This window comes from Melanotaenia boesemani, chromosome 22, assembly GCF_017639745.1.
Source record: "Melanotaenia boesemani isolate fMelBoe1 chromosome 22, fMelBoe1.pri, whole genome shotgun sequence".
NCBI classification, from domain to species: domain Eukaryota; kingdom Metazoa; phylum Chordata; class Actinopteri; order Atheriniformes; family Melanotaeniidae; genus Melanotaenia; species Melanotaenia boesemani.
The window spans coordinates 19,294,351-19,318,436 of record NC_055703.1 but is presented as its reverse complement, the minus strand read 5'-3'; the positions used below and the strand labels follow the sequence as shown (position 1 = coordinate 19,318,436).

At 38.3% G+C, this 24,086-nt stretch overlaps 1 protein-coding gene across 2 annotated transcripts in view; it reads left to right on the top strand.

The window, feature by feature from the left end:
* The window catches only part of slc24a4b (solute carrier family 24 member 4b), a 37,194-nt gene that overhangs the window by 2,013 nt on the left and 11,095 nt on the right, over positions 1–24,086 (top strand). For both annotated transcript variants that reach the window (XM_041976609.1, XM_041976608.1), the window contains exons 2-9: positions 4,844–4,951; positions 15,270–15,346; positions 18,785–18,859; positions 18,966–19,050; positions 19,154–19,257; positions 21,096–21,170; positions 21,293–21,318; positions 22,244–22,297. In XM_041976609.1, coding sequence (XP_041832543.1) covers positions 4,844–4,951; positions 15,270–15,346; positions 18,785–18,859; positions 18,966–19,050; positions 19,154–19,257; positions 21,096–21,170; positions 21,293–21,318; positions 22,244–22,297 — 604 coding nt within the window. The remainder of the gene's footprint in view (positions 1–4,843; positions 4,952–15,269; positions 15,347–18,784; positions 18,860–18,965; positions 19,051–19,153; positions 19,258–21,095; positions 21,171–21,292; positions 21,319–22,243; positions 22,298–24,086) is intronic.

The window sequence follows — 24,086 nt, the reverse complement described above, 5'->3', positions numbered from 1 at the left end:
GTAAATCCACCACAAACTACCTGTGTGCAGATCTCTAACGGATTTATTGAGTTTTTATTAATTACATTAAAACAAGAGGCTTAAAAGATTATTTAGAAATGATATTGTACAATTGACTGCAAATCGCTTAACTCAAAGGGCATGGTCTGGGAGCTAAAGTAAAGCCCCCTCTACATCATCCTTGGTCACTCAGAAAAAGGGCTTGTCTTTTTGTTCTTTTTTTCGCATTTAATCAAGTTGGCACACTGTCATGTGACATAAGGTGTTCATGAATTTCAGCCTGTTTGACCAGCTGCTGCATGGTGGCATTTCAAGGTGACATGCTTGGGGGGGATCTGAAAACCCCTCTGAACCATAAAACCCAAATCTGAGCATAATCAAAGCTTTAACTGAGTGGCCAGGGCCTGGTCTCTCAGCCACCACAGCGTGCATTTGTCATGATACACTAAAACCCCAATGCCTCCTGCTTGCCACCTTTTTTGATTGATAGCAGCATGGGGGGGTGGGTATATGTGGGTGGAGGAAATGATGTGCTGAGCAGTCCAGATGGATGGGATGCGATGTATTACCTCTGGGTTACATTTCCATGAAGAGAGGTGGGGTGCAACATGCTGTCACGAATGCTGATCGAGCTGCGTGCATGTTTCACGTGACGAATCTCCACGTGGGAGGCTAGAACAGGTGTTTTTTTTTTTTTTTTTTTTTTTTTTTTTGCAGGGCAGAACTGGGTTCTGCTGATTTTGATGGCTATGTGTGTGCAGAGTGCTCCAGTTTGACAAAAAGGAGGCGAGCTTGTTCACAGCAGATTGATGGTTGGTTGTCCTTGGTCTTTATTCCTCCTCTGCTGGTCGAACAAAGCTGGAGGAGAATATTACTAAGATATTATTGCTCATGTCTGCTGCTATAGTCAAAAACATGGTTTCCACACTTTTATTTTAGTGTTTTTATCATACATTCAAAGACTTTTTTATTAAATTTCAGGTTGACAGGCATTTCTCAAACGCAAACAGAATGACAAATGGACATACTCAAACAGGTCTTTGTGCACAACCTATAGGAATTCCTCACTCGCAGCTAATAAAGTAAAGCTTTATTAATTTTGGTTTCTGTCAGCAGAAAATATGTGACTTAAATGGGATTGTACAGCCCGTTCCTGGGATAACTTTTAAAATGTTGGTGTCATGGTTATTTATAAACTTGCATCACAAGGGAGGAATTATGGTTAAAATCGGACTCTGGCTTAACAAACGGACTCAAGGAAATCCAGTGTCATATCAACCCATCATTCTACCCTGAGTGAGGGATCTTGTATTTATAATATAATTATTTTTAAATCTTTAGTTTCCTGTTTAATCACTTTTAAAAGTTTATTTTAGGGAATTAAGAATTTCTGGACAACAGAGCACACAAGTGGGTAAAAGTCCTCAGTAACTTGTTTTTTTCTTCAGTCTAAAAATTACACTGATATTTATTTATTTATTTATTTAAAGATGTCCCTAACAGAAAATTTATGGCCAAGTGGGACCTTGTCTCTAAGATGGAATCCATTTGGGCTTCCTGAGTTTCTTAAAAATGCAGCTACTGGCTTAATCAGCAATGTCTAAATCTGTGTGAGGAACACTTGACTGTAGCTAGACCTTGTTTTAGATTTAATTTCAGTAAATCAACTAAATTGTCCCAGCTCGAGTATTAAATCTGGGTGCGTAAATTAAGAATAGTCTTGTTTGAAATTCTTTTGTATAAATATTCAGATTGCAGAAGGGTGGCTTCTTAAAAACAATATAAAGAGCCTTTTCAAAGTGTTTCAATATGTTGAAATGCAATCAATGGGGGAAAAATTGAATCAATGGTAATCAAAATTCTCAAAGGCTAAGAAATCTTAAATTCCTGCTTGAAAACTAACCAGGGATAATGGCAATCTTTTAAGGTCAGCACAGTGCCAAAATAAGCATTTTGACACAATGAAAACAAATTGGCTGAGCTGGAGGACTAAAGCAGCTCTAGTATGAGCCCACAACATGAGTCTTGCAACTGGCCACAACCCTTGTTTTACCCTCCCAAGCCTGCACAGAGGTGCTGACAGAATGACGTTAAATGTGTGGTAGTGAGACTACACCATACTGAACAGCTCATGCATGCATTTTCTTCATCTTGTTTTAGCCTTCTGGGAAACATCAGGGTATATACAGCAGAACTATTGTAGTGACAACACAAAATGCGTTTAGATGGACAATCTTCCTAAATTAAAACACTCCTGTATGTCTTAACAGTGTTGACATGTGTTGTGCACCTGTTTGGATCTTACAAATTGGTCCCAATGATCCCTGGATATCACATTAGATGGCATTTAATCTCATTTCAGCATTGCTCACAAAGTAAAGGGCTAGGCCAGAGGCAGTCGAGGAGCGAAACTGAGCTGGTTAGTGAGAGCAGGTTGAAGCGATGGCTGGAGGGTTTGGTCTTTGGGATGGGAGAGCTGTGGGAAACAGCTGAGGTCGCCTAGTGTATAATCTGTTTATCCAGCGCCTGCTGATCTTCAGGCTGTTCAACTTTTCTGCAATGAAAGGCGTTACATGAAAACATTTCTGTTGGTATGCTGAAAATACAATCTGGGGCAAGTAGTGGACTGTCCTTTCAGATCTTGTGTAATGCATTAAATTAAAGGTTCAGGACTGAAATAATCCTGATTTGATTTTATAAATTCACAAAACTGGTGCTCCACATAATTTTCCTTTTTTCTGTCCTACACTTAAAAGGGAGACTAAAATTTCAGACCGAGAATCTGAGTTAAATATTGGATGTACAATCTGAGCAACTAGAAGAGTCGATAAGGATCATAATGCCACAAACTTTTGTTTTTAAATGAAAATTTGGAGCCTTATCTGCTAGTGGAAATGTTCTCAAATGAGCCAGCCCACTTAAGCCATTTCCAGTTTGTTTACTGACCCACCCTTTTAGGCGACAAACAGCAGGTGCTAAGCATATTCATTCCAATAGAAACTGAACATGACAGCCCGCTACCCCGCCCCATAGTTTTAAATGTTTAAATGTTGTAACTATTTTGCAAACTGCACGATGTCCTAAGGTTGTTAACAAAATGAGGACATTATCACATTTTTGGTGCACTAATTACAATTAAATGCAGATATATCCTGGATCTATAATGGTCTGTTGACTCATTAGCCCATTTCACCAATTTCAGTTTACAATGGGCATCCAGATGTACTTTTCTCCATCTACACAACTTAAATTGTGCAGGTCAAATGCCCATAATATAACCATTTGTGTAGGTATCTCTTCTACTAATGCTGGCTGACCAACAGATTCCAAAGGTTCACCAATATGTTTATACTGAAGTTGTCACAGTTCTGAGTGATTTGGGTGGATAATGACTCCCCCCCCCCCCCCCTCTTTAGCCCAGCTTGGATAATGCTTTCAGTAGGCTACTGGTCCACCTTCCAACATTACCTCCCCTCTGTGCCACTCCATCTGTTGAACACATCTGTATGCACATATGCAGGTTTCTGTCCTTTCTATTGTTGAGCTGCATTACAGCCCAGCAGAGTGGTCCGCATTAATGCAGTTATCCTATAAAATGACAACTGTTGTAAGAAGTGATGGAGGATGACTGGATATGATGAAAGTGGAATTGGAGATATTAGTTATGGTAAGGGTGTCCTGTAAGTTCATATTTGGGAAAATCATGATACTCGTTGCTTTTAGTTTTCACTAAAAAACAAAATCCTGAGCTTCACTTGTGTTTTACAGCTTGTTCTGAACAGTGCAATGCATGGTTTTCTTTTGCTTTTGGCCATAGCCATTGTGCATCTGTTTTTAATGTGTCATTTACAGGGGAAACTATTTCTTAAAATCTTGGATGAAGTGATTTAGTTCAAATTTTTCTAATAGGCCTGCATCACAGCTTAAGGCATTTAGGGACAGACATTTGTGTTTCTATCAATGAGCTGGTAAACTAGTAAATTTCAGTCTAGCACTATGATCTGTGAAGGGTGACAATGGCTTATATTTAGTTGGTAACCTTTTTGACGTATTTCCTCCATTCCCAAGGAAAGTTGGTTGCAGACACTGATCCCAAGTAGAAATTCACATGTACAGGGAGACCTTCAGATATCATGTTATTCTGCTGCTGCATAATATTTCACAATTACATAATCTTTAAATTTAAGCCAGACAGGGGGAAACCACTTATAAATGAGCTGTATGTGAATTAAACACAGTTAGTCCTCAGGGTGTTCTCTAGTGAGCAGCTCATAACTGTGCATACAGCAGCGTTGTTTCATCATTCTGTTCCCCAATCCAACTTTTCCTTTTGTACGGGAATTTTTTTTTTTTTTTTTATGAAAATCGCAAGTTTTAAAGTGCTGCTGTTTTTATGATTTTACATAATATATTTGAGACTGAGCCCCCCCCCCACCCCCCCCTCATTACAGAGGCTTAAGAGGAGTTTAATAAAAAATGAAACTCCCACCCCCAAAACATAATGGCACAGCTGCATTTTGATGCGTTATTGCTGCTGCTGGATGAAAACGTCACATCTACATAAATGAGAACTTTTAAGGGATTAAATAAAAGCAAACCTTGTTTGGATTAATGAGCGTGATCATGGATGCTTGAGGTCATGAAACATGCACTGTGCAGCAGCGGCCATGTTAGTTTAGACTGCAAAATGGAGTTTTAAGCTTTCTTTTTTAAAAAAAAAAATGATTTTCTTAAAGGGATTGTTGCAGGTGCATTAGCCTCCAGCATGCTGTGGGGCTTGGCTACAAGATGACTACAGAGGCTGTATTCACTGTTAACCAGAGATGTATATATTCTGTTTCAGGGCATGGGATGATTGTGGAGGGACATCCAGACCTTGACCACTGGGGAAGACGGCTATTGGCTTCAGTATCAGAAAATGAAACGGAGCCAAAGAACTGCTCAGAGCCAGGTATGCTTCAACTTTTTCTTTTAAATGATATTTCACATCAAACATCATTTTAGTTTCTTCTCCTTACAAAGTCAGGGGTTACACTTCAGCAATCTGAAATGGCCTTTTGCCCATTCCTTCAAATAAATGTTAAGTTGACAAAATATAAAACTGTTAAGAAATTTATTAGAACTTAGTTTTAATCTTTAATCTCTTTTCACTAATCACTCGGATCTGCCGTGGTGTAAATTGCATAAAGTAGTTAATACTAGCTCCAACAGGAATTAAAACAGTCTCTGAAATCAAACCACTGGCAGTAAATTTGACCTGTTTGATTGCTGTAACTCAAGATCCTCAAGTAATTATTGAGCTAATTTGAAATCTAGAGATGCTTGTAATGACATACAATTGGTTGCAATTTAGATCTTTTTTGTAGCTTTTAAGGAAAAGGATAAAATGCATCAAGTAGTTGTGGGGGAAAAAAAGTTACAAAATGTTTTTAAAAAGGTTAGGTATTACAGCATCTTTTAATCCGTCTAAAGGAATCAGCATTCTGTTTAACTTCGTACTGACATCTCTGTTGGGCTACAAAATATGTTCTTTCTATGAAGCAGTTTGCTGATGCCAGGTTATGTTGCTTTTTTATATTTATTTCCATGCCATTTGAATAGCTTCACTCTGACTAGTCTTGTTTTTCTCAAACACTGACTCACATGAGCTTTGTGTGACCTTGCATGACTCAGTGGGAAGAGAATGGCAACAGAGCTGCCAGGGCTGGAAGTTGAGTCCCATTTGGCCACTTTTGCATTTTACATAGATATGCTTGTAGAATCTTATATTTCCATGACAACATGCTGACTTTTTTTTTTATTGTAGATTGAGTTAATCCCTGAAAATAATTATTTTGCATGATTTTATATACGTTTTGCAGGGCAGAGACAATTAGGAAGTAATAAAAAGTGTTAGGTTTACTGACTCAGTGAGGACTAGCAGACTATTATCTCATTACTGGTTACATTGGGCAGAATCCCTCAGGGATTTATAAAATCCTCTGTGTTGCCTGCTGTTTGAGGAAACAAGCAAAACAAACCTTTTTGCACCACTAATGCTGATTTGCAATGTGAACGCACTTTTTTTCTTTCCTTCCAAGCCACGCTCGGGTCTAAAGTTCTCAGACTGTTGAGAAAGTTGGACATTTTTCCTTTTTAAGCCCTTTTTAAGTTGACGGGCTGCTCTGACGTTTACCCATTGTGGGCTGGTCCACACAACAGTTGTGCAGTACCGAGGTAGCTGTTCATGTTTCTACATTAGTTCAACAAATGCAAGATTTCCAGCTGGCCTTTTACTGGTATGCTGTGGTAATTTTACACAATGCTGTTTGCGCTTTCTAAAAAATTTCAACCTTTAGTCAACAAAACATTTCTCCCAAGTGATGTGCTGCGTCAAGCTGCTCTGTGGCATCTTGCTACGCAATAGTGCACCACATTCTGCATGTGACTCATGAGCATCAAAGCTACCTCCAGGTCTTTTAGTAAAGTCTTTCTTTTAACTGAATGCCCACTTCTATGGAAAGTAGTCACATGTTTAAATCATCACGTGCAATCTGTGTGGATCTTGGGATTAAGCTTTCAGCTAACCAGCTATTAAAGATTTCACTGAATAATTTTAATCAGTAAACCTTGGTCCTTGGTAGGGTTGAATGTCAAATGGCAGACTTTTCCACACATCAGCTTGATGGAAAATGCCATGAAATCCAGAAAAAGGAAATGAGGGGCTAATAAGGTGAAAACTACATAAATCAAAACTTTGTGACATAATATTTTATTTGCCACAGTTGAACTACAGTTCACAGAAAATGTAATACAGAAATCCCTTTTAATATGATCTTATCACACTGATCGACAAAGGCAGCATATGTTAATGTATTACATTAATTATCAAGGGCGATCGTCTCTAAAGTCAAAGTGAAATTGTCACTGGCTGATTGTTTACCCCCGTGGCCTCATTTATCTGTTTGAATGTCAGTTAGCACAAAAATAATCAAGCATCGCTTTGATTGTTGCAGCTGTAAGACTTGTGCAATGGGATTATCTCCTCCTAATGAAGGATGGTCCAGTGTTTCTCATGCTAAAGGAGATAAAGGAAGCATTGATGCCTTTCAGCATTTAGAGAATTCAACCAGCTCTTGTTAATGCCTCATGACTTTGGGTTGTTTAACTGTTAAGAACAGTGCTGAGAAATTACTATTTCACTGTACCTCATCTCTCTAAACATGGACAACAAAGGGAAATGGGGGATTGTATTGTTGTTTTTTGGGCTGTTGCTTATGAGCCAGCAGTAGATGGGTGTTTGCTTTTGTCTCAGAGAGAATAAACAGTGAATGGATCCAGGTTATATTGGATGAGAATTATTTGTGCTCCTGCTTTACGCTGAGTCTTTACAACATCTGAAGCTTGGTTTAATTGGGTGTCTCTTTGTGGGTTGCAAAGATTACTTTCAGCCTCCTTTGGTCTCAGACTTTTCCTCATTATTATTTCTGTGATCAGCAAGGGATCCTTTTTTCTGGGTTCCTGGGGGTGCTAATGTTTTTTTGCTTGTCCTGAGACTTGTGCTGCTAAGGCAGCCTTTTATCATAAGTGGCTCTCTTTATGGGCTATTCAGTAATGACTTCTGGAAATCACAAGGTGCTACACAAGCTACTTTTTGTGCTCGATTTTGATTATAAGTGCATGCTTCTACAGACCTGTCAGTAGGAGGATGTCATACATGTTCTGCAAAGCTGAGGTGCAAGGTCTTGTTTGTGGGTTTTTACTAAAAGGACAGAAAATAACAAACTGGATACAAAGACACACATTTCTTGTGAAGCTGTTCTCATTCATAGTTAATCAGGTCGTTAAAGTAGAAATTACTGAAAAGAAACCCAATAAGACTTGGTATCAATTTGTGGTTGCATAAAGCATTTCCAGACTCTTTTCTCTGAAAGTTGTTGTTTTTTTTTTTTTTTTTGTGCAAGTACAATAATCTCCTTCAGAGATGATTACAATGTAACTGGAACGACTCGTTACTTTTGCCTGATGGCATCAGTGGATGCAAAATTTTAGCATCAATTAAAAGAATTGAATCAACATTAAATTTTTAAATTAATCAAAACTGTTGAATAAAACACTAACTTTTGGCACTTTCCCACAAGTACCCACTTAGCCCAGCCCGACACCACCCCTCCTGGTTTGTAGGTGTTCCCATCAGGCTTTTCCTGGGGTGAGTAGGCTACATGCATTTTTTTTTTAGCTCCTACTCTGTTGGCGTTCTGAAAGTGCGGAGCCGGGCCGAAAATCGTGACCTCAGGGGATAGCAGACCACTATTGGCCAGAATTTGACATCATGGGGTGAATCATGAGAGCGACTCCTGACCTCACCGTATTTAAATCCCCGAAGCTACGACCGTGGATATCCGATTAATCTTCCCAAACTCTCCGTATCTTCTCTAGTGTTGTGTTTTCTGACCATCAGCCGCCTTTGGCTGTTTTCCAATAATAAGCATTAAACCAAGCTGCACGAGCTCGATGTCCTCCATTGTTCAGTGTGTCGCAAAAAAATGACTTGACGATACTTACTAGCCATTTTGCTAAGACAACCCTGCCCGCACTGAGCACGGCCCTTTGTTGTAATGGGAACAGGTTGAGGTGTTGGCTTCAAGAAGGGCTGAGTTATTACTGGTGGGAAAGGGCCATTTGTGTCTCTGGAAGAAAATATTTTTTTTCCCTTCAAAGAACAAAAATATTTCAAGTTTCTGACTCAACCTTCGAATTCTTGAGTGAAACCATCACATGCACATCTTGTGCCACATCTCGTGAGATGCTTCTCTGTAGCAACCCCGTGTTTAAAACAAATGCATTTATTTTATTTTTATAGGCGACATGCAGTAGGTCTCAAGGCTATATGGTTTATTTCAGGATTAAAATTTTCAGAATTCGAATCTTAATTGGCTTCTTCAGGCTGTATGAGGAATGTGATTGGGTCTATTAGTTAAATAATGACTTATAGCATACTTGGGGGTGCAGGACTGTTACATTACTGGAATAGGCTACATTATCACATGTAACCCTTCCCTATGTGAGTTTTGCTGTAGATTACATAAGATCAGTAAACCAGTAAATCAGCAAAGGCTGCAGAGTTTGCATATTGTTAGTGAATAGAACGATCTGCTATTGGCAAAACAAAAAGCAGGATTTGAGTTTTTTTGGGGGCGAACCAAAGCTGGAAATTTGGTGGCAGCACATTGGTTAAAGCTGCCAACGGGAAGCAGCGCATCCACTGGAACGCAGGTCCGTCAGCTCCAGGGGAAACACCAGAAGGACCATTTGCAGAAACTGGGATTATGCTGCTGTGCATAATGGAAACTGACCCCACTTTGCTCCCTGCTTTCATCCCTATGATGGGACAATGCAGCAAAGAGGGGAAAAACAGACACCTGCACATAACAGTCTTCTGTGCTGAGCGGTTCAGAGCCATTTATTCATTCATACTGCACTATAGGTGCACAGCCTTTTTTTAATTTTATTTTTTTATCCTGCTGCTTTTGGCCATTGTAGTGTTTTATTAACAGCAAAGCTTATTTTCACATTTCAAGGGGTGGTCATATGGCTTTTACAGTGCCAAGCCTCAACCTGAAGGGGAATTTTACCTATTTATCTTATGCATTCAGATGTGCATAAGATAGTGTCCCCTTTAGGTTATTGGACCAGGAATCCTCTGTGAGAATCAGGCTGTTGATAGACCAATCTCACAAACCTTGATGAGAGTTTCATGCTTAAAGCTCAGAGTAATATGTACGTGAGTGTGCTCATGCAGGTGAAATTGCGTGTGTTAAGGTGCTTATGTGACCATGTGAGAGCCCTTGTACATGTGACATTTGGTAATATGGAAAATACTCACTTGACAAGAGGATAAGGGTTTTTAGCTTAAAGCCTCTGGACTCTTTATAACTTATTGTTTCCGTGTGAGCTGCAGATCTTCCCATAAGTCGACTCGTGATGTCATGTTTACACAAATGGCTGTCAGTCGCATTCAAGTCATGCCGCTCACTGATTGCTAGAGCAAGCTAACTATCAAATAGTCTAATAATGACCCAAAGGAATTGTTCTCCTCTGAAGAGTCTCTGGACAGCTGTATTGGAGTGTCAATTGTATCCGCTTAATGACCTGGCTGGTCTGTGGGTCAGCGCACAGGCTGTCACAGAAGGTAGCACCAGGCATTCTGCCAAAACATCTTGCTCACATCATCTCTTTATGTGGTTGTGTAATATCTGAACTTATTATGCTTTTCCCACTCAGAATGATGCATTTAGCTATATTAGTTACAAACTGGATTACGAAAGAAGACCTTTTGCTTGGTTTGAGTGTAACATAAGGCTTCTTGGCCTGGCCATCATAAGAGGAGTGCTGGGTAAAATCTCATCTGTTCTGTGAAGTCCTGACAGAACAGTCATCTCTCTTTGGGACCACAGGATGCAACTGATAGTGCCATTATGTAACAGTTCCATGGTATCTGGAATATTGCCAGAATATGGCATAATGTAAAAAAATAGCTGGCACAGCCTGGCTTTAAGATTGATAAAGGCTATCATGAGTTTTCTTTGTAATCAAGCCACATCTGTTTGAGAAAACTCATCATTTTAAGCTCAGTCAGTGCAGGGAGGGAGGTTGAACATGTCACGGTTGCACTGAAGGAAGTTGCTCATGAGTTGGCTGCTTCATCAGTCCAGTCCACTCCACTGAGCAAGTGTAATGGGTTGGCAGTTTTATCAAGCGACCTCAACAGTTTAGATTTGGACTGTGGGCTGCAAAACCTTCCAGAATTTGTAAAAATAACGAAACCTTTTAATTTTTCAGCTGTTTCAACCATGACTAATACGCAAATAAGTGGTTATTAAATAGACTTGTCACGCAGACTTGTGTTTGTGCTTTATTTTAAAGGTAACTTGAATATTGAAAAAAATGTTAAAATGAATTTTCAGTTCAGAGTTAAACTTACGACTAAGTTAGATGTTTATCTTTTTAATAAATACACAATTGCACTGTTGACTATTTTATAAATGATTGCTGGCAGAGACTGTTTAATCCCTTATTTCTTTTGTATTTTCAGTAAGAGTCTAGTTAAATATGTTGGACTAAAAGTTCTGCTTTGCCTGTTGGCACTGTTCCTGTTTTAGGTAATAATGACTTTTAAAATTATTAGAATGTAGCTGTAATTCAGTTAAACACCCAGATGCTGCTTTGGTTTCTTTATTTATTCATTTGTGCTTGTATAGATGTTGCTTCGGATGAGAACAGGGCTGTGGAGACTAACTGTGTTGCCAGTTAAGTCATGAATAAGCTGCACAATTGGGTGTTTAGTGTTTTATTTGTACTTTTGCAGCTTAAAGTCTGAAATGTCTTTGCTTTTTTTTTTTTTTTTTTTGCTGCCTTTTGCACCAGCAGCGTCTGTTCATTTTCCTCATGAGTTTAAGTGACAGATTTTTTTTTTTTTTTTAAATTTGTGGCATCAGATCAGCAGGTTTAAGTGGCATAAGTCATTTAAAAAGTTCACCTGAATATTTTTAATTTCTGGTTACAAATTTGTATATTGGACTTTACCTCATGAAATAATTAGTCCTCTGATCGTTGTCTACTCTGATGTACTGAATACTAGGATGTGTATTGTTAAATGAGCAAAGAGAAATGAAAGATTTTAGCTGGGAAAGTGATGTATAATCAAAATTAATTTTAGCCACCTTAAGCAATAAAACGGCCCTTGTGATAAATGATTGACTTTAAAGTAAATTAAACAAACCTGGGATGCTTCATATGTGGTCATTTCCAATTGACTTTTGGGGGGGCAGGTGTCTAAATTACACTTGACTCCACTGAGGTATTTGTAATTCTATCCATGCACCTCATTTGATATGGATCACTTAAACAATCAGTCTGCCCCACTCTGTATGTAATGTTCTGTCCTGTCCTTGTGTGGGAATTGACTGTGGAAGCATGTTCATGTCTAGTTTGACCTCTGTTGCCAGGAGACGGTAACTAGCCCTGCAGACGCCGTCTGGTCGAATGTTTACAGGGCTGAGGTGACCCCTACCTACCTGTCATCATTCTGCTGTCCCAGTGCTTGTGCCCTCATCACACTTTTTGTGATCACCTATTTTTATCTCTCTTCCAACACAGATTTTTATACAGTGGAGACAGACCACAAAGCTAAAGAGCTTGGATGGCGATGGCATGTTATTGTTAATTAATAAAAGACCCTCAAGACTCTTACTTGAACATGTGGGCAGAAGGTGAAAGGCTCAAGCCACAGAAATTTCATACCTGTGTTTTTTTTTTTTCTAAATCTTAACCTTTTTAGAATGTGTGTTTATGGGGTGTTTGGCCACGAGCTATTAGAATGAGTTTAGCCTTCTGTATTGGGAGCAGCTTCTTTTCAACCACGTGGAAAGCAAATCCTGTAATTGATTACCTTTGCTTGAGGCTATTTCTTTATGGAGCATTTCATTTAGACCATAGATCTGACAAATAAAATGAGCTAAAGTCACCCAGCACAGACAAAATTGCTGTCCGATTTCATTGTCAGTCAGGTGTTCACTGTTTCTTCATTACACATTAAGACCACGGTCTGTGATGCTCATTCAACTTGTTGTTGGTCTGTCCCCAAAACCAATTGTATACATTTACAATTTCAGCATGTGAAGTCATTTTTGCTTTTAGAAATGTGTAGAGAAACTATTTTTATTACTAGGACATAAGGTGATTCAAAACTTCCACAATGTTATACTGGCTAACTGAGTGAAATCCAAGATGCATGGGTTGATTAAGCGATCTTGGGCTACATCCTGGGCAGAATTTGATTAGTATGTGGAGGGTTTAATGCTGCACTGACTCAGCCGTGAGTACACACAAATATCACAAAAACAAATCTTGCTGAGGGTAGGGACAGATGCAGTGAGGAGTCTCAGGTGAGCACTGTCCCACTTCACAACTCCATATGTGACAAAGGCCCAAACCTTTATTTTATGCTGTAAACAGCATTGTTCTGAAGGCTGAGACAGTAGTGCTGTGCTTTAACGACGTTTGTGTTTTATTTATTTATTTATTTTTAATTTTTGGGGATGGTAAGATTGTCATGCTATGGTTTCCATAAATTTATGTTGTATTACTGTGGGGTTTATTTACCAGCAACTGAAGCTCAGTTAACTGTCTATTAAAGCAAGATTACATTTTAAATTAAGCAAGATTAAATTTTAATTCATAACAGCAGTTGGTTTAAAGGGAAAGCTTTTGGATTGAATTGAAATTTGTCAAATTTCAACCAGTTTTTATTTATTTTTTTTGGCTTTGTTATATCTTGTTTGGGGGTGTGGTGTTTTTTGTTTACCTTATGGTGCTTGCAGAAAAGATGGCAGAGGTGCTTAAACAGGCTCAAACTAAAACAGAGCTAATATTTAATGTAAGTAGTATACCCTTGGCCTCTGACATTAGTTTGGGCCTCCCACTTTTAAATGTTAAAGAATTCAATTTCAAGGTGTTTTTTTTATTTTTTTTATTTTAAGAGTCAGATTTTCAAATGACTTTCTGAGAAATATAGATTATGGACTTTAACTTGACCCTCTCATAAATCTTATTTGAATTTTCATGCCATTCCTTGCTGGATTTGTTGTGGTGGGATTATCTTGTTGAAGGGTCCATTTACGGCTCTTCGGCTTTGGGATAGATGCTCTCTGATATAATACAGAAATGCTTAATTGAATAATATGACTCGATGCTGAGTGATGTCTTCAAAGTTGATGAAGGGCTCTTCCTGAAAATATTTTGGCTTGCATCCTTTCTATTGTTGCAATGCCTGCACAAGTGTAAAGTTTTTCACCTCTGAACATTAGACAGAAATTTGGAGAATTGAATTAAGTTCCTGTTCATACACAGACTCTGCACCTGGAGATACTTAAGTGATGCGTCTATAGAGTGCATAGAAGCAGAACATGATACAAAAATGTGAATTGCTTCAGTTTACAGCTCACTGATAGCAAGTGGGACTCCCTACTTATTCAGAATGACTGTCTGCCACACATTTGTGTAGCATACAGTTAATACATGCAGACGACATATATGCAAGAAGAAAATGGCTTGAAATGGCAGGTGCCAGCATGCAGTCACTTCCTGTAAATTGCCTGCACCATTACTTGTAAAGTATTTTCATTTCATGTTTGGAGATGACACTGAATGTCTTGAGACGAGTTCTCCATCTGTTCCTGTGGAGGTGCTAATCTTTGACACTATTAACCCACCAGCTTTTTTTAATTCTAACTGAATGGATTTGAAGATGTGAAACGCATGGTTGAACTAATTTCTTTTGTAACTTTTGCAAATACAAAATATGAATTGTGTTTACTTGATTATATTACCTTTTGAAATATGCATTTCTTCAAACTATCAAATGGACTTGCAAATTTGGGAAAAACCAGCTTCCATGTGATGTACTTTTTTGCATATGTGAGTAAGTTGTTAGATATAATTATACAATATAAGAGGAGCTGTAAGCCAGCAGCTTGGGGCTCAACAGGTACAGGTCAGAGGCCGCTCCCCACAAATGCTAGTTGTCAAGGAGAGCACCGGCTTCTATCTCCAGCCAGGTGTACTGTATTCAGGCCTTGCTTTTAGAGATGAGCCGTATGGGGGAACCATGATCACACTGCATTCCAGCTGGAGCTCTAGATGATAGATGGGTCCTCGGTATTGGAATCTTTTCTGCCGGTTGCTTCAATTTTGTATGACTTAAGACTTTTAATGTAGCTGAAGCTTTTTACATCAGTGACATGTGACTGATTGCTGAAATGATTTTATTTCCTTGAACAGGTATTTGTTGCTTAGCAGTGAATTATACTGCAGCTTGGTGGGTATTTTAAATAATGAGACCATTTAATTTGACAATTTAGTGCCAAGCCAAGTAAGAAAAATCAGTCTTTTTTTTTTTTTTTTTTTTTTTTTTTTTTTTTTCAACTTAATTTTTGAATAATATATTTGAATGATCGCAGGCTATATTAATCTGACCCTTTCTAGCAGAAGTGGACAGTTTTTAAGTGCACAAGGCATTTTACTGTATTAGATAACCTAGCATAGAGAGATGTAGGAGATGAAAAAATCCCAGTAATTCATTAAAAGCTTACTGAACCAACAGGACACCTCGGGCCTGTGCCTCCAAGACCGATACCAGTCATGAAGTCCTCTTGGGGTGGGGAGGGTACATGTATACCTTGCAGTCATGCTATGATGTGTGCTGACCATGACATTTTCTCTCTTCTTAGCAATACATGAGTTCCCTGATGACCTTTTCACCAATGATGAAAGGAAGAGTGGAGCCGTTATGCTGCACATTGTGGCGGTAAGAACTTGTTTAAATGATGATGCACGACCATTAAAATCTGTTATACACAACTAAAAAATGTGCCACATAAAAGGGAAGGACATTGCATTTTAAGTGTAACTACATTTGCTGTGATTTTCCAGCAATAAATTTCAGAAAAGTTTGGGCGAGCAGGATCATTATATTGAACACTTAAAAAAAAAAAATTAAGTTGTATTTTATTTACTGTTTTGAGAAATTAATGATCAGTTGCTTTAGTATTGAAATGAAATGTAATTTTTTTTTTTTTAAATACAGGTTTTTAGTGGTGGTTCCTTTTCTAAATGCCTATGTTTTTTGATTTGGTTGAAGATTTGCAATCCAGTTTTAGTCTGGTTTTTCTGATGCATTACATGCAGATAGTGGTTTGGTGTTTGGTGAAACATGCAACACCTTCCCTGGGCAAAGGCTGACGTACAGCTCTTAAAAGCCTGCAAGTTTGCCAAGTCATGGACAGTAATGATGCTCATACCATTTGATAAACTGGATTTTCACTGGGTGGTTGCAGAAACCTGGCTGAGGCCTCTGTGATTATCAGACTACAAGATCATTTTCATTTAAACTCAGCCTGTCTCAACTAAACTTTATTTGTATAGCACTTTCTCAAGCATGCACAAGCAACCCATAGTACTTTACAATGTAAAAAAAAAAAAAAAAAAAAACTATGGACAAAAAACCCCATCCCAACAATTAAAACAATTACAACAATAAAAATAAAAATAAGAGCAATGAGATTAAAAGATACAATGGTAATACGGATGATAATAAAGCAAGGAATTAAAATAAAATAAAAGGTGGATCATGGATCACAATACCAGAGGCCAAGAGAATTACAGAAGGCTTTCTCAAAAAATGTTAAGTCTTGATTTAAAAATTGATGGCCTCCCTGTGTCCCCCACACAAACTGGCAGCTGGTTCCATAAAAGAGGGGCCTGCAAACTGAAGGCTCTGCCACCCATTCTGGGCTTGGAAATTATGGGAACCACCAGGAGACTTTTGGAGTATTTTGGGATCGAAGGTGTCTTTGTGGTTGATAGTGTTTTTTTTTACACTGTATTTTAAATTTGACAGGTAGCCAGTGGAGGGAAGCTAGTACTGGCAAAATGTAATCGAATTTGGCTGAACTGGTCAGAACTCTGAAGGATTTTGAGATAAATATTTGAAAAAAACCTACTAAAATGGCATTAGAGTAGTCAAGCCTGGAGGAAAAGCATGTGTTTGACATAGAATATTTCTGATCTTGGCTATATTCCTAACATGAAAGAAAGATATTCTTGATACCTGCCTAATATGGGGGAGAAAAAGTTCTGGGTCAAAGATTACCCCGATTCTTTACATGCTACTAGAAACGAATGTGATGCCATCCAAAAAATGGTAAGTATGCACACAAAATCTCTGCTGGGTTTAGGACCAAAAACATGACTTCAGTGTTTGTTGAATTTAAAAGAAGAAAATTGCTGCTCATCCAGGCTTTGGTATCATTGATGCAGGTCTGTAGTTAATTATAACAGATTAGATTAATTTGACTTAATTGACATGTATAACTGGATATCATCAGCATAACAATGGGACGATTTAATCTCTGAGAACATGACCAGAGATGTTTCAGTCTAACACCAGAAAGTGAAATGGCCACATTGGTCAACAGGTTTTTCTAACAGTTCTGTTTGGAGATGCATCTTAAATGTTACATTATGGCATTGCCATTTGATGTATACTTTGTCACATTTGTTAGCTTATTTGACCAGGAATGTTCATAAAGAAGCAGACATTTGTAGTTTGACTCTCATGCAAGAAACCAGAATTTTATACCCATATATTTGTAAATAGTTGCTAAAGTGTGTAAAACACATGGCTAGGGTCAGAATTAATATGCTTGGTCAAGGTATATACATCTTTGAGGTTCCCGTTATATTATTTGAATGCTACCTTAGTGTAAATTCTTTAGATCTGTTGCCATAATGTTTGAAATGGATACCAATCTAACTATTACACATTTTCTGGTGAGTTTTTTTCTCCTCCCAATAATTCATAAGAGTAATTGCATGTGATGTATGGAACAGCAAACTGATTTATGGAGGCTTTTAACAGTTATTCCCACCACAGAATCCTTTCTCCTTTCAACCTTCTGATGTAGGGCCCAAACATTGGGGACATTCAAACCTGATTTTCAGCCTAGTCTTTTGGATAGCAATTTCCCCAAATTAACATCCCGTGGCATTATTATATGGATTTCCTTACACAGATACTAGAATACATCTTTAAGTGTAATACTTAGTGGAGCTTGTAATGTTTCTAGTTTAACAGCATATGTGATTCATTAAAGATTAAATAATGTAAATAGATTGGCCATTTTGTTATTGTACATTTCAACAAGAAGTCATTAATTTTATGGTTTTCTGAGGAAGTCTTCTATTAGAGTTTGAAAGATTTATAGATAAATACAGTTGGACAGTATTTTTTAGCCCCAGTTTAACTGTTATTGTGATTCATATGAATGACAGATTTAATTTTATTGCTTTGAAAATATTTTTTCTCAGTATTAGAAACTATTACCATCTACATGCAGTCATGTTGGGCTCCACTGACTTGACTCAAAAGACACAAGTGAGGTGTGACAGTGGAAAAATTATTTGGAAAGAGACTTAACTCTTCACGCTGGATTTAACACACACAGGACTGTAGTCTGTCCTGCAAAAGTGTTGAATTTAAGTATGTGGGACACAAATGCAATAAGGTTATAAAACACCTAGAAGAGATGTAAGAACTGCAGGTCATTCTTTGTTACAAAAATTTATTTTTTTTTCACCCTGCTGCAGGGAAAAACACGGGAGGTGATTTTTTTTTTTTTTTTTTTTTAAATGCATGCTCTACTTGCCCTTGTTTAAAAAAAAAAAATCTCCAGTAGACATATCAAATTTTTAACATATTTCCTCAAATATCCTTGATCATTTTTAGCTTTATCTTGCATGGGAAACTGGCTTGGTTTAATATTGTTCTAGTCACACTGTTCAGAGAACAAAATGTATCAGTTGAGGGGTGTCTTTCCAAACTGCAGTCCTGCACTGCCCCCTGTGGATAGCATAGAGCAGAGCATGCCTGACAGAGTTGCCTGGGCACTGCTGTCACGCCTGATTTATAATTTATAGATCTCTACTCAGCTGCTGAAATAGGCTGCCTCTCGCCCTCCCGTCTCATAGCGGCAGGAGTATGCAAATCTTGTTAGGTTTTTTTCACTTTGTAAGGCAAAACTGCTCATCATTGAATTGACATTTGCATGTCAATTCAATGCAGGTTCAGTTTTAATTAGGTTACTGTAGTTTGATTTCTCCATCATCCATCCTGTTAGTAGTGGAGCGCTCTGCTAAGGTGCTATCAGCATTTCTACTCCTTAATCTCCTGTGTCGTTCTGTTCAGACTCTCTACATGTTCCTGGCTCTTGCCATAACATGCGATGAATACTTTGTGACATCGCTGGAGAAAATCTGTGAGGTACTGCTTAGTTTTAAATTTTTCATTTTTCAGAGTTTTCAATATTTTGAAATAAACCTATTTTTTTTTTTTTTTTTTTTTTTTTTTTTTCCCTCGTTTTGTGCAGAAACTAGATCTGAGTGAAGATGTTGCAGGAGCCACTTTCATGGCAGCTGGCAGTTCTGCACCAGAGCTTTTTGCTTCTGTCATTGGTAACAGGCCCAAACAACACATACACACATGAAATATACACATCGAGACATTCCCAGATGGTTTGTGTCACCAGATTTTGACTGGCTGCCTCCTTGTGTGCAGGTGTCTTCATCACCCACGGTGACGTGGGGGTGGGGACCATCGTTGGCTCAGCAGTCTTCAACATCCTATGCATCATTGGTGTCTGTGGCATCTTTGCAGGACAGGTGCGTATGTGTGGGCATTATTCAGAAGGAGTGACTTACTGCTGCATCTGCATCATTTTGTTTATTTATAGACTTCAGAGCTTCACATGTGTGGCGCAAGTGTTTCCTTTTTTGCTGAGGCGAAACAAAGGCAAATGAAATAAGTAAACTCAGATGTGAACATAGCACAAAGATGGAAGACATGCTGATGAAGGCAAGATGCAAAAAAATTAGTAATGGGACTGATTGCACAAGAAATTGGTTCACAGAAGGTTGTTACAAAGTTTTATCTAACTTCAGCTCCAGATAGAAGGGAAAAAATGAGTGCTTTGCATTTTTTGTAGAACAGAACTCTCAAACATGAGCTGAGAAGACTGTTATAGGACCATAATTTTGACAAATCTGTGATCAATTGAAATTTTATTTACTTGATACAAGTCGGTAAAGCTTTGTAACAGGTAAGTCTAATTCAATCAAGGTCACTGTCCGGCAGGTTTCCAATGTTTCCCTGCTTAAATACACTTGACTCAAATTAATGGGTCCTAAACACGCTTGTGCAGAACTTGACAAGCTGTTTGAGATCCATTTTATTTGATTCAGATGTGCTGGCACAGAGAAACCTCTAAAACCTGTGGGTCCCTGACCCTTGAAGGAAGGAATTGGTCATCTCTGCTTTAGAAGTGTATAAAAAGTATAAAAATTTGAGATCAATTGGAATTGGTCCAACATTCAAATTTACTTTTAGTTCCAGTTTTAAATGTTAACTGAGCCATTGTCAGCCTTTCAGTGTATACTCGGTGTATGTATTTGGATGCCTCTTGAAATGCAAATTTCCAAAACTAGAACTGCTGGACTATAGGTTTACAATCACATACAATCACCATATAATCAGATTGTTCCATCTTTACATGTTTTTAGGTGCTGTCAGCTGAATTTGTGTCTTTGCAACTGTTTTCTTGTAATTACAGAATAATTTATCACGCTAACAGATTATACAAATGCAGGGTTGTGAGGGGGCTGAAGCTGTTCCTAGTCCATCACAGAACCAACACAATCAGACTCACTCCTGGCGAGAATTTAGACTCAAATCAGCCGAACATGCATGTCTTTGGACTGTGGGAGGAAGTCGGGAGAGAACCCATGCATATATGGGGAGAACTTGCAAACTCCCCTCAGAAACCTACTTAATATATAAGCATTGTAAAAATAAATTCTACACATTAATAAATTTCATTTGATTTGATTGTGTGTTTGTGGTCTACTGGGAGCAGTGCTGGTTTCCAGTCTACCTGGTGTAGGAGCTCTACAGGGCTGTGCTGGGGTGTGGGGTGATGGGGAGGTAGACTGACGTTTAGCATGGATAAAGCTTAGCCATTATCTTCTCTCCCCACACCTCAACTGGTGGGTCCAAGGTTCGCCCCAGTACAGAGCTATTCTGTACTGGGGTGCCTCAGGACAGTCAAGCCAGCAATGGATGCAAGCTGATGTTGGATCGAGGAACATCCATCACTGATCAATAAATCTGATTTTACTTCTATCAACTATGACAAAGGCTGAAATTGCGATGTCTGTTTTACCAATCACTCATTCAGAATTACACAATGATTGTAACCCCTCTCCAGTTTTCATGGGGTCTGTTTTGATCAATGAAATCAGGTGTAAAACAGTAACCACTTATTTTTGAGCCCATCTTAAACAAAAGCACAACTGCGCTTGGCAAGTCAGAGTATTACTGAGTAATTCTACCACCAAACCTATCTTTTTTAAAAAAAAAAAAAATGCTTTTGAATATTTTTATGAACCAAATTTATTGAAACTAGAGTGCATTTAGAAAACATGATTTCCCTGTTAACTTTCAGGTAGTGATGCTGACCTGGTGGGCTGTTTTCAGGGATTCCTTCTACTACATCCTGTCTGTTGTGGCTCTGATTGCAGTAAGTTACATTTATGAACACCAGATACCAAAAAAAAAAAAGATGTATATAATATAATTTTGTTTTTTCCAGAAATCTAAAATGTCTGTTTTTTTTTTTTTTTTTTGTCCCACTTCTTCCAGTTCATCTATGATGATAAAATAGTCTGGTAAGTGAATCATCCACTTTAACCTTTCTGTCCACTATTGTAAATAATTAAACATTCATTTAAAAAAAATTGTTTTGCAAATTCAATGTTTTTGCCTTTTCCTGGTGCTCTGAGATCTTTAAAACCAATTTCAAATGGACGTTGCTGTAACTGACTCAGTTTCACTCTCCATTTCCATTATCCCTTGTCCACTGAGCACCAGACGTTATTTCAATGTTGCGGCTGAGTCGTAGAGCTCACATAGCCCTGAAAATCTCTGGCTAAATATAACCCACTTTTAGCCCAAGCAGTTTAACTCCTTACGTAATTTATGGGTAACACAAATGACTGTAAATGTGTACGACGTACAACTTAATTCCATATATCGTGTAAAGATGACAAACTTCTGTTGCTGGGTGGCAATTCTATGCCAAAGTTTTACACTGACTTTTAGCTAAACCAATACATTTTGCCATCACCTCTATTTACCTTAATAGATCAGGATGATTTTTGTCTACCGAGTGCCAGGTTTTGTGTTTATTTAAACATCTAATTTGAAATGGGAGAAAAGTAAAATTGTATAGACATTCCGGTCCAATACCAAGCTCGTCTGTATGAGTTTTAGATTTTAGGTAGTATCCATTCAATATAAATGATGGAAGTTATTCTATGACAATACCTGGTGCATGGTCAATATGGGGAAAAGCCCAGTATGATTTTAATTAAGCTTAAGTTAGTCTTGCGCTGCTAAGAAACTATAACCTAATTTGTCTAATTTGGACATTTCTTCTTTTAGTCAGGCTTTGTTTAAGCTTGCAGATTTTTTTTTTCAGTCAACACTCCCAAATGACTTGCTCTGTTAGAATATGAGCTGAAATCTTAACTTTTTCTGTATAATGCAAGGGGATCTGAACTTGACCTGAGCTTGTTCTTATTTTTTTATCAGGTGGGAGAGTTTAGTGCTGGTTGTCATGTATGCAGGATACATCCTCGTCATGAAGTAAGTTCTGCATATTTTTAATGATTCTCGTTTAATCCGGCATGCTGAGTAACATGTTCTGCTTCACACTCTTGTGCACACATATCTGAGTTGAGTGTAAACGGTGCTGCCACGAGAGGACAGCGGGTTTCCAGCTTGAGGGGAGTATCCTATTTGTGTCCCCTCCCCAGATCAAGGAAAATGACTTTTCTACTTGAAGCCTTGAACATCGTTGATTACAATGCACTTAAACTGAAAATGTGTTCAGTTTTTGTGGTGCAATTTTACAATTTCTTGTTTTTCTGATTTTAGGAAGTCTTTGCTTTACCAAACGTAATTTCAGCCATTTTTTTTTATCATAGAAAATTGGTTGACTGCAGAGAACCTGTAGTGCCATCCCTCTTCTATTTCTTTTAAATCATAGGCTTTCCATTTTTTGGTGCAAGCACTCTCCATTAGGCCATATTTGTCTCTTTTTAAGAATAATACAACCAAGCTGTCGTGTGCTGTTGTTTCTGTCCAGCTGATAATCTGTGTTACACTCAGCAGCAGCCTGCTCTCTCCCTGCCGTGAGAGTTTAATCTTTCTCCCTCTGCAGTGGCTAAGAGCATAAGCTTAACCGGATCACTCCTCTTCTTTCTCATTTGGAGGAATAAGTGCTTGCTTTAGGATATGCTGTCATGTCTCCTTTCTCCAAAATTATCTGAACATTTTGGGCTGTTCTAGTCAAAATTTGGTAGAGCCTAGACCCTTCAGGACTCCTCCCCCTGCTGCTGGATAAAGGTGTAAAAAATCTCATCAGCATTTAACCTGCAAATAAGATGGCTTTTGTGTTCCAAAACTAACAATACATGCCTAAAATGCACCCACAATTCTGAAATGGCTCATAAACACTAAGCAATGGAGCCAAATTTATACATTTTTGTCATCCAAGTGTCACTAATTATGCAAATAGTGTTTCCATTCATTGTTACCTAGTAAAATAATGTCTTCAATGTTTCTATGCCTCAATTCACTCAGCTTACCTTTTCAGACTCTAAGTACTAACAGTTTAGTCTCCCCTGGAAATCCCACCTCACACTCTGATCTAAAACCTGTAACCTCTCCAGGACCCACACCTAAAAACGCTAAAACTGATTGATGGGTAATTTTAGCCCCTGTTAGCACATAGAGGGTGACACCAACACATGGAAAGGTGGAAAATTAAATTCTTCAGCTGGTGTAGATTTTAGGGATATTTCTGTTATTTTGCTAACTTAGAATTTTGGACTCCCCCCAAAATGATGGTAAAACATTTAGAGGACTACTTTCACATTGCCCTATAATGCTGCTTTTCTTTTCCCTAACTCGTGGAGAAATGCTCAACTGTTTTTAGAGGAACTGTGGAGACCACAGTGCCTCTGCAGCTGTAGATACACTGACTGCCCCAGAGCATTTGCCATTAAAACAAGCTTTTTTTTATTTATTTTTTCTCTTCCCTTAACCAGTTCCAACTGACCACTCCCCTACTGTAACTCTGATTTATGACTGCAGCTGGGGGATGACATGGCTGTCACTGAAGATGAAGGAATGGTTATGCTCCAGTTATCATGGAACCATTTTTAATGCTTATAAGACTGATATGCAGCAGTTTTGCATGCGTGCAACAGTTCCACTGGCTGTTCATTGCACTGATGTTGCCAATACAGCAACGCATCTGTTAGGGAAGCACTGCAGGTTCCAGTGGGACAGTGGTATGGCCATTGTTCCAAAGCAACAGCTGGAGTCCAAACATTAATCAGCCACAGCTTTCAACATCAGCCACAGCTTT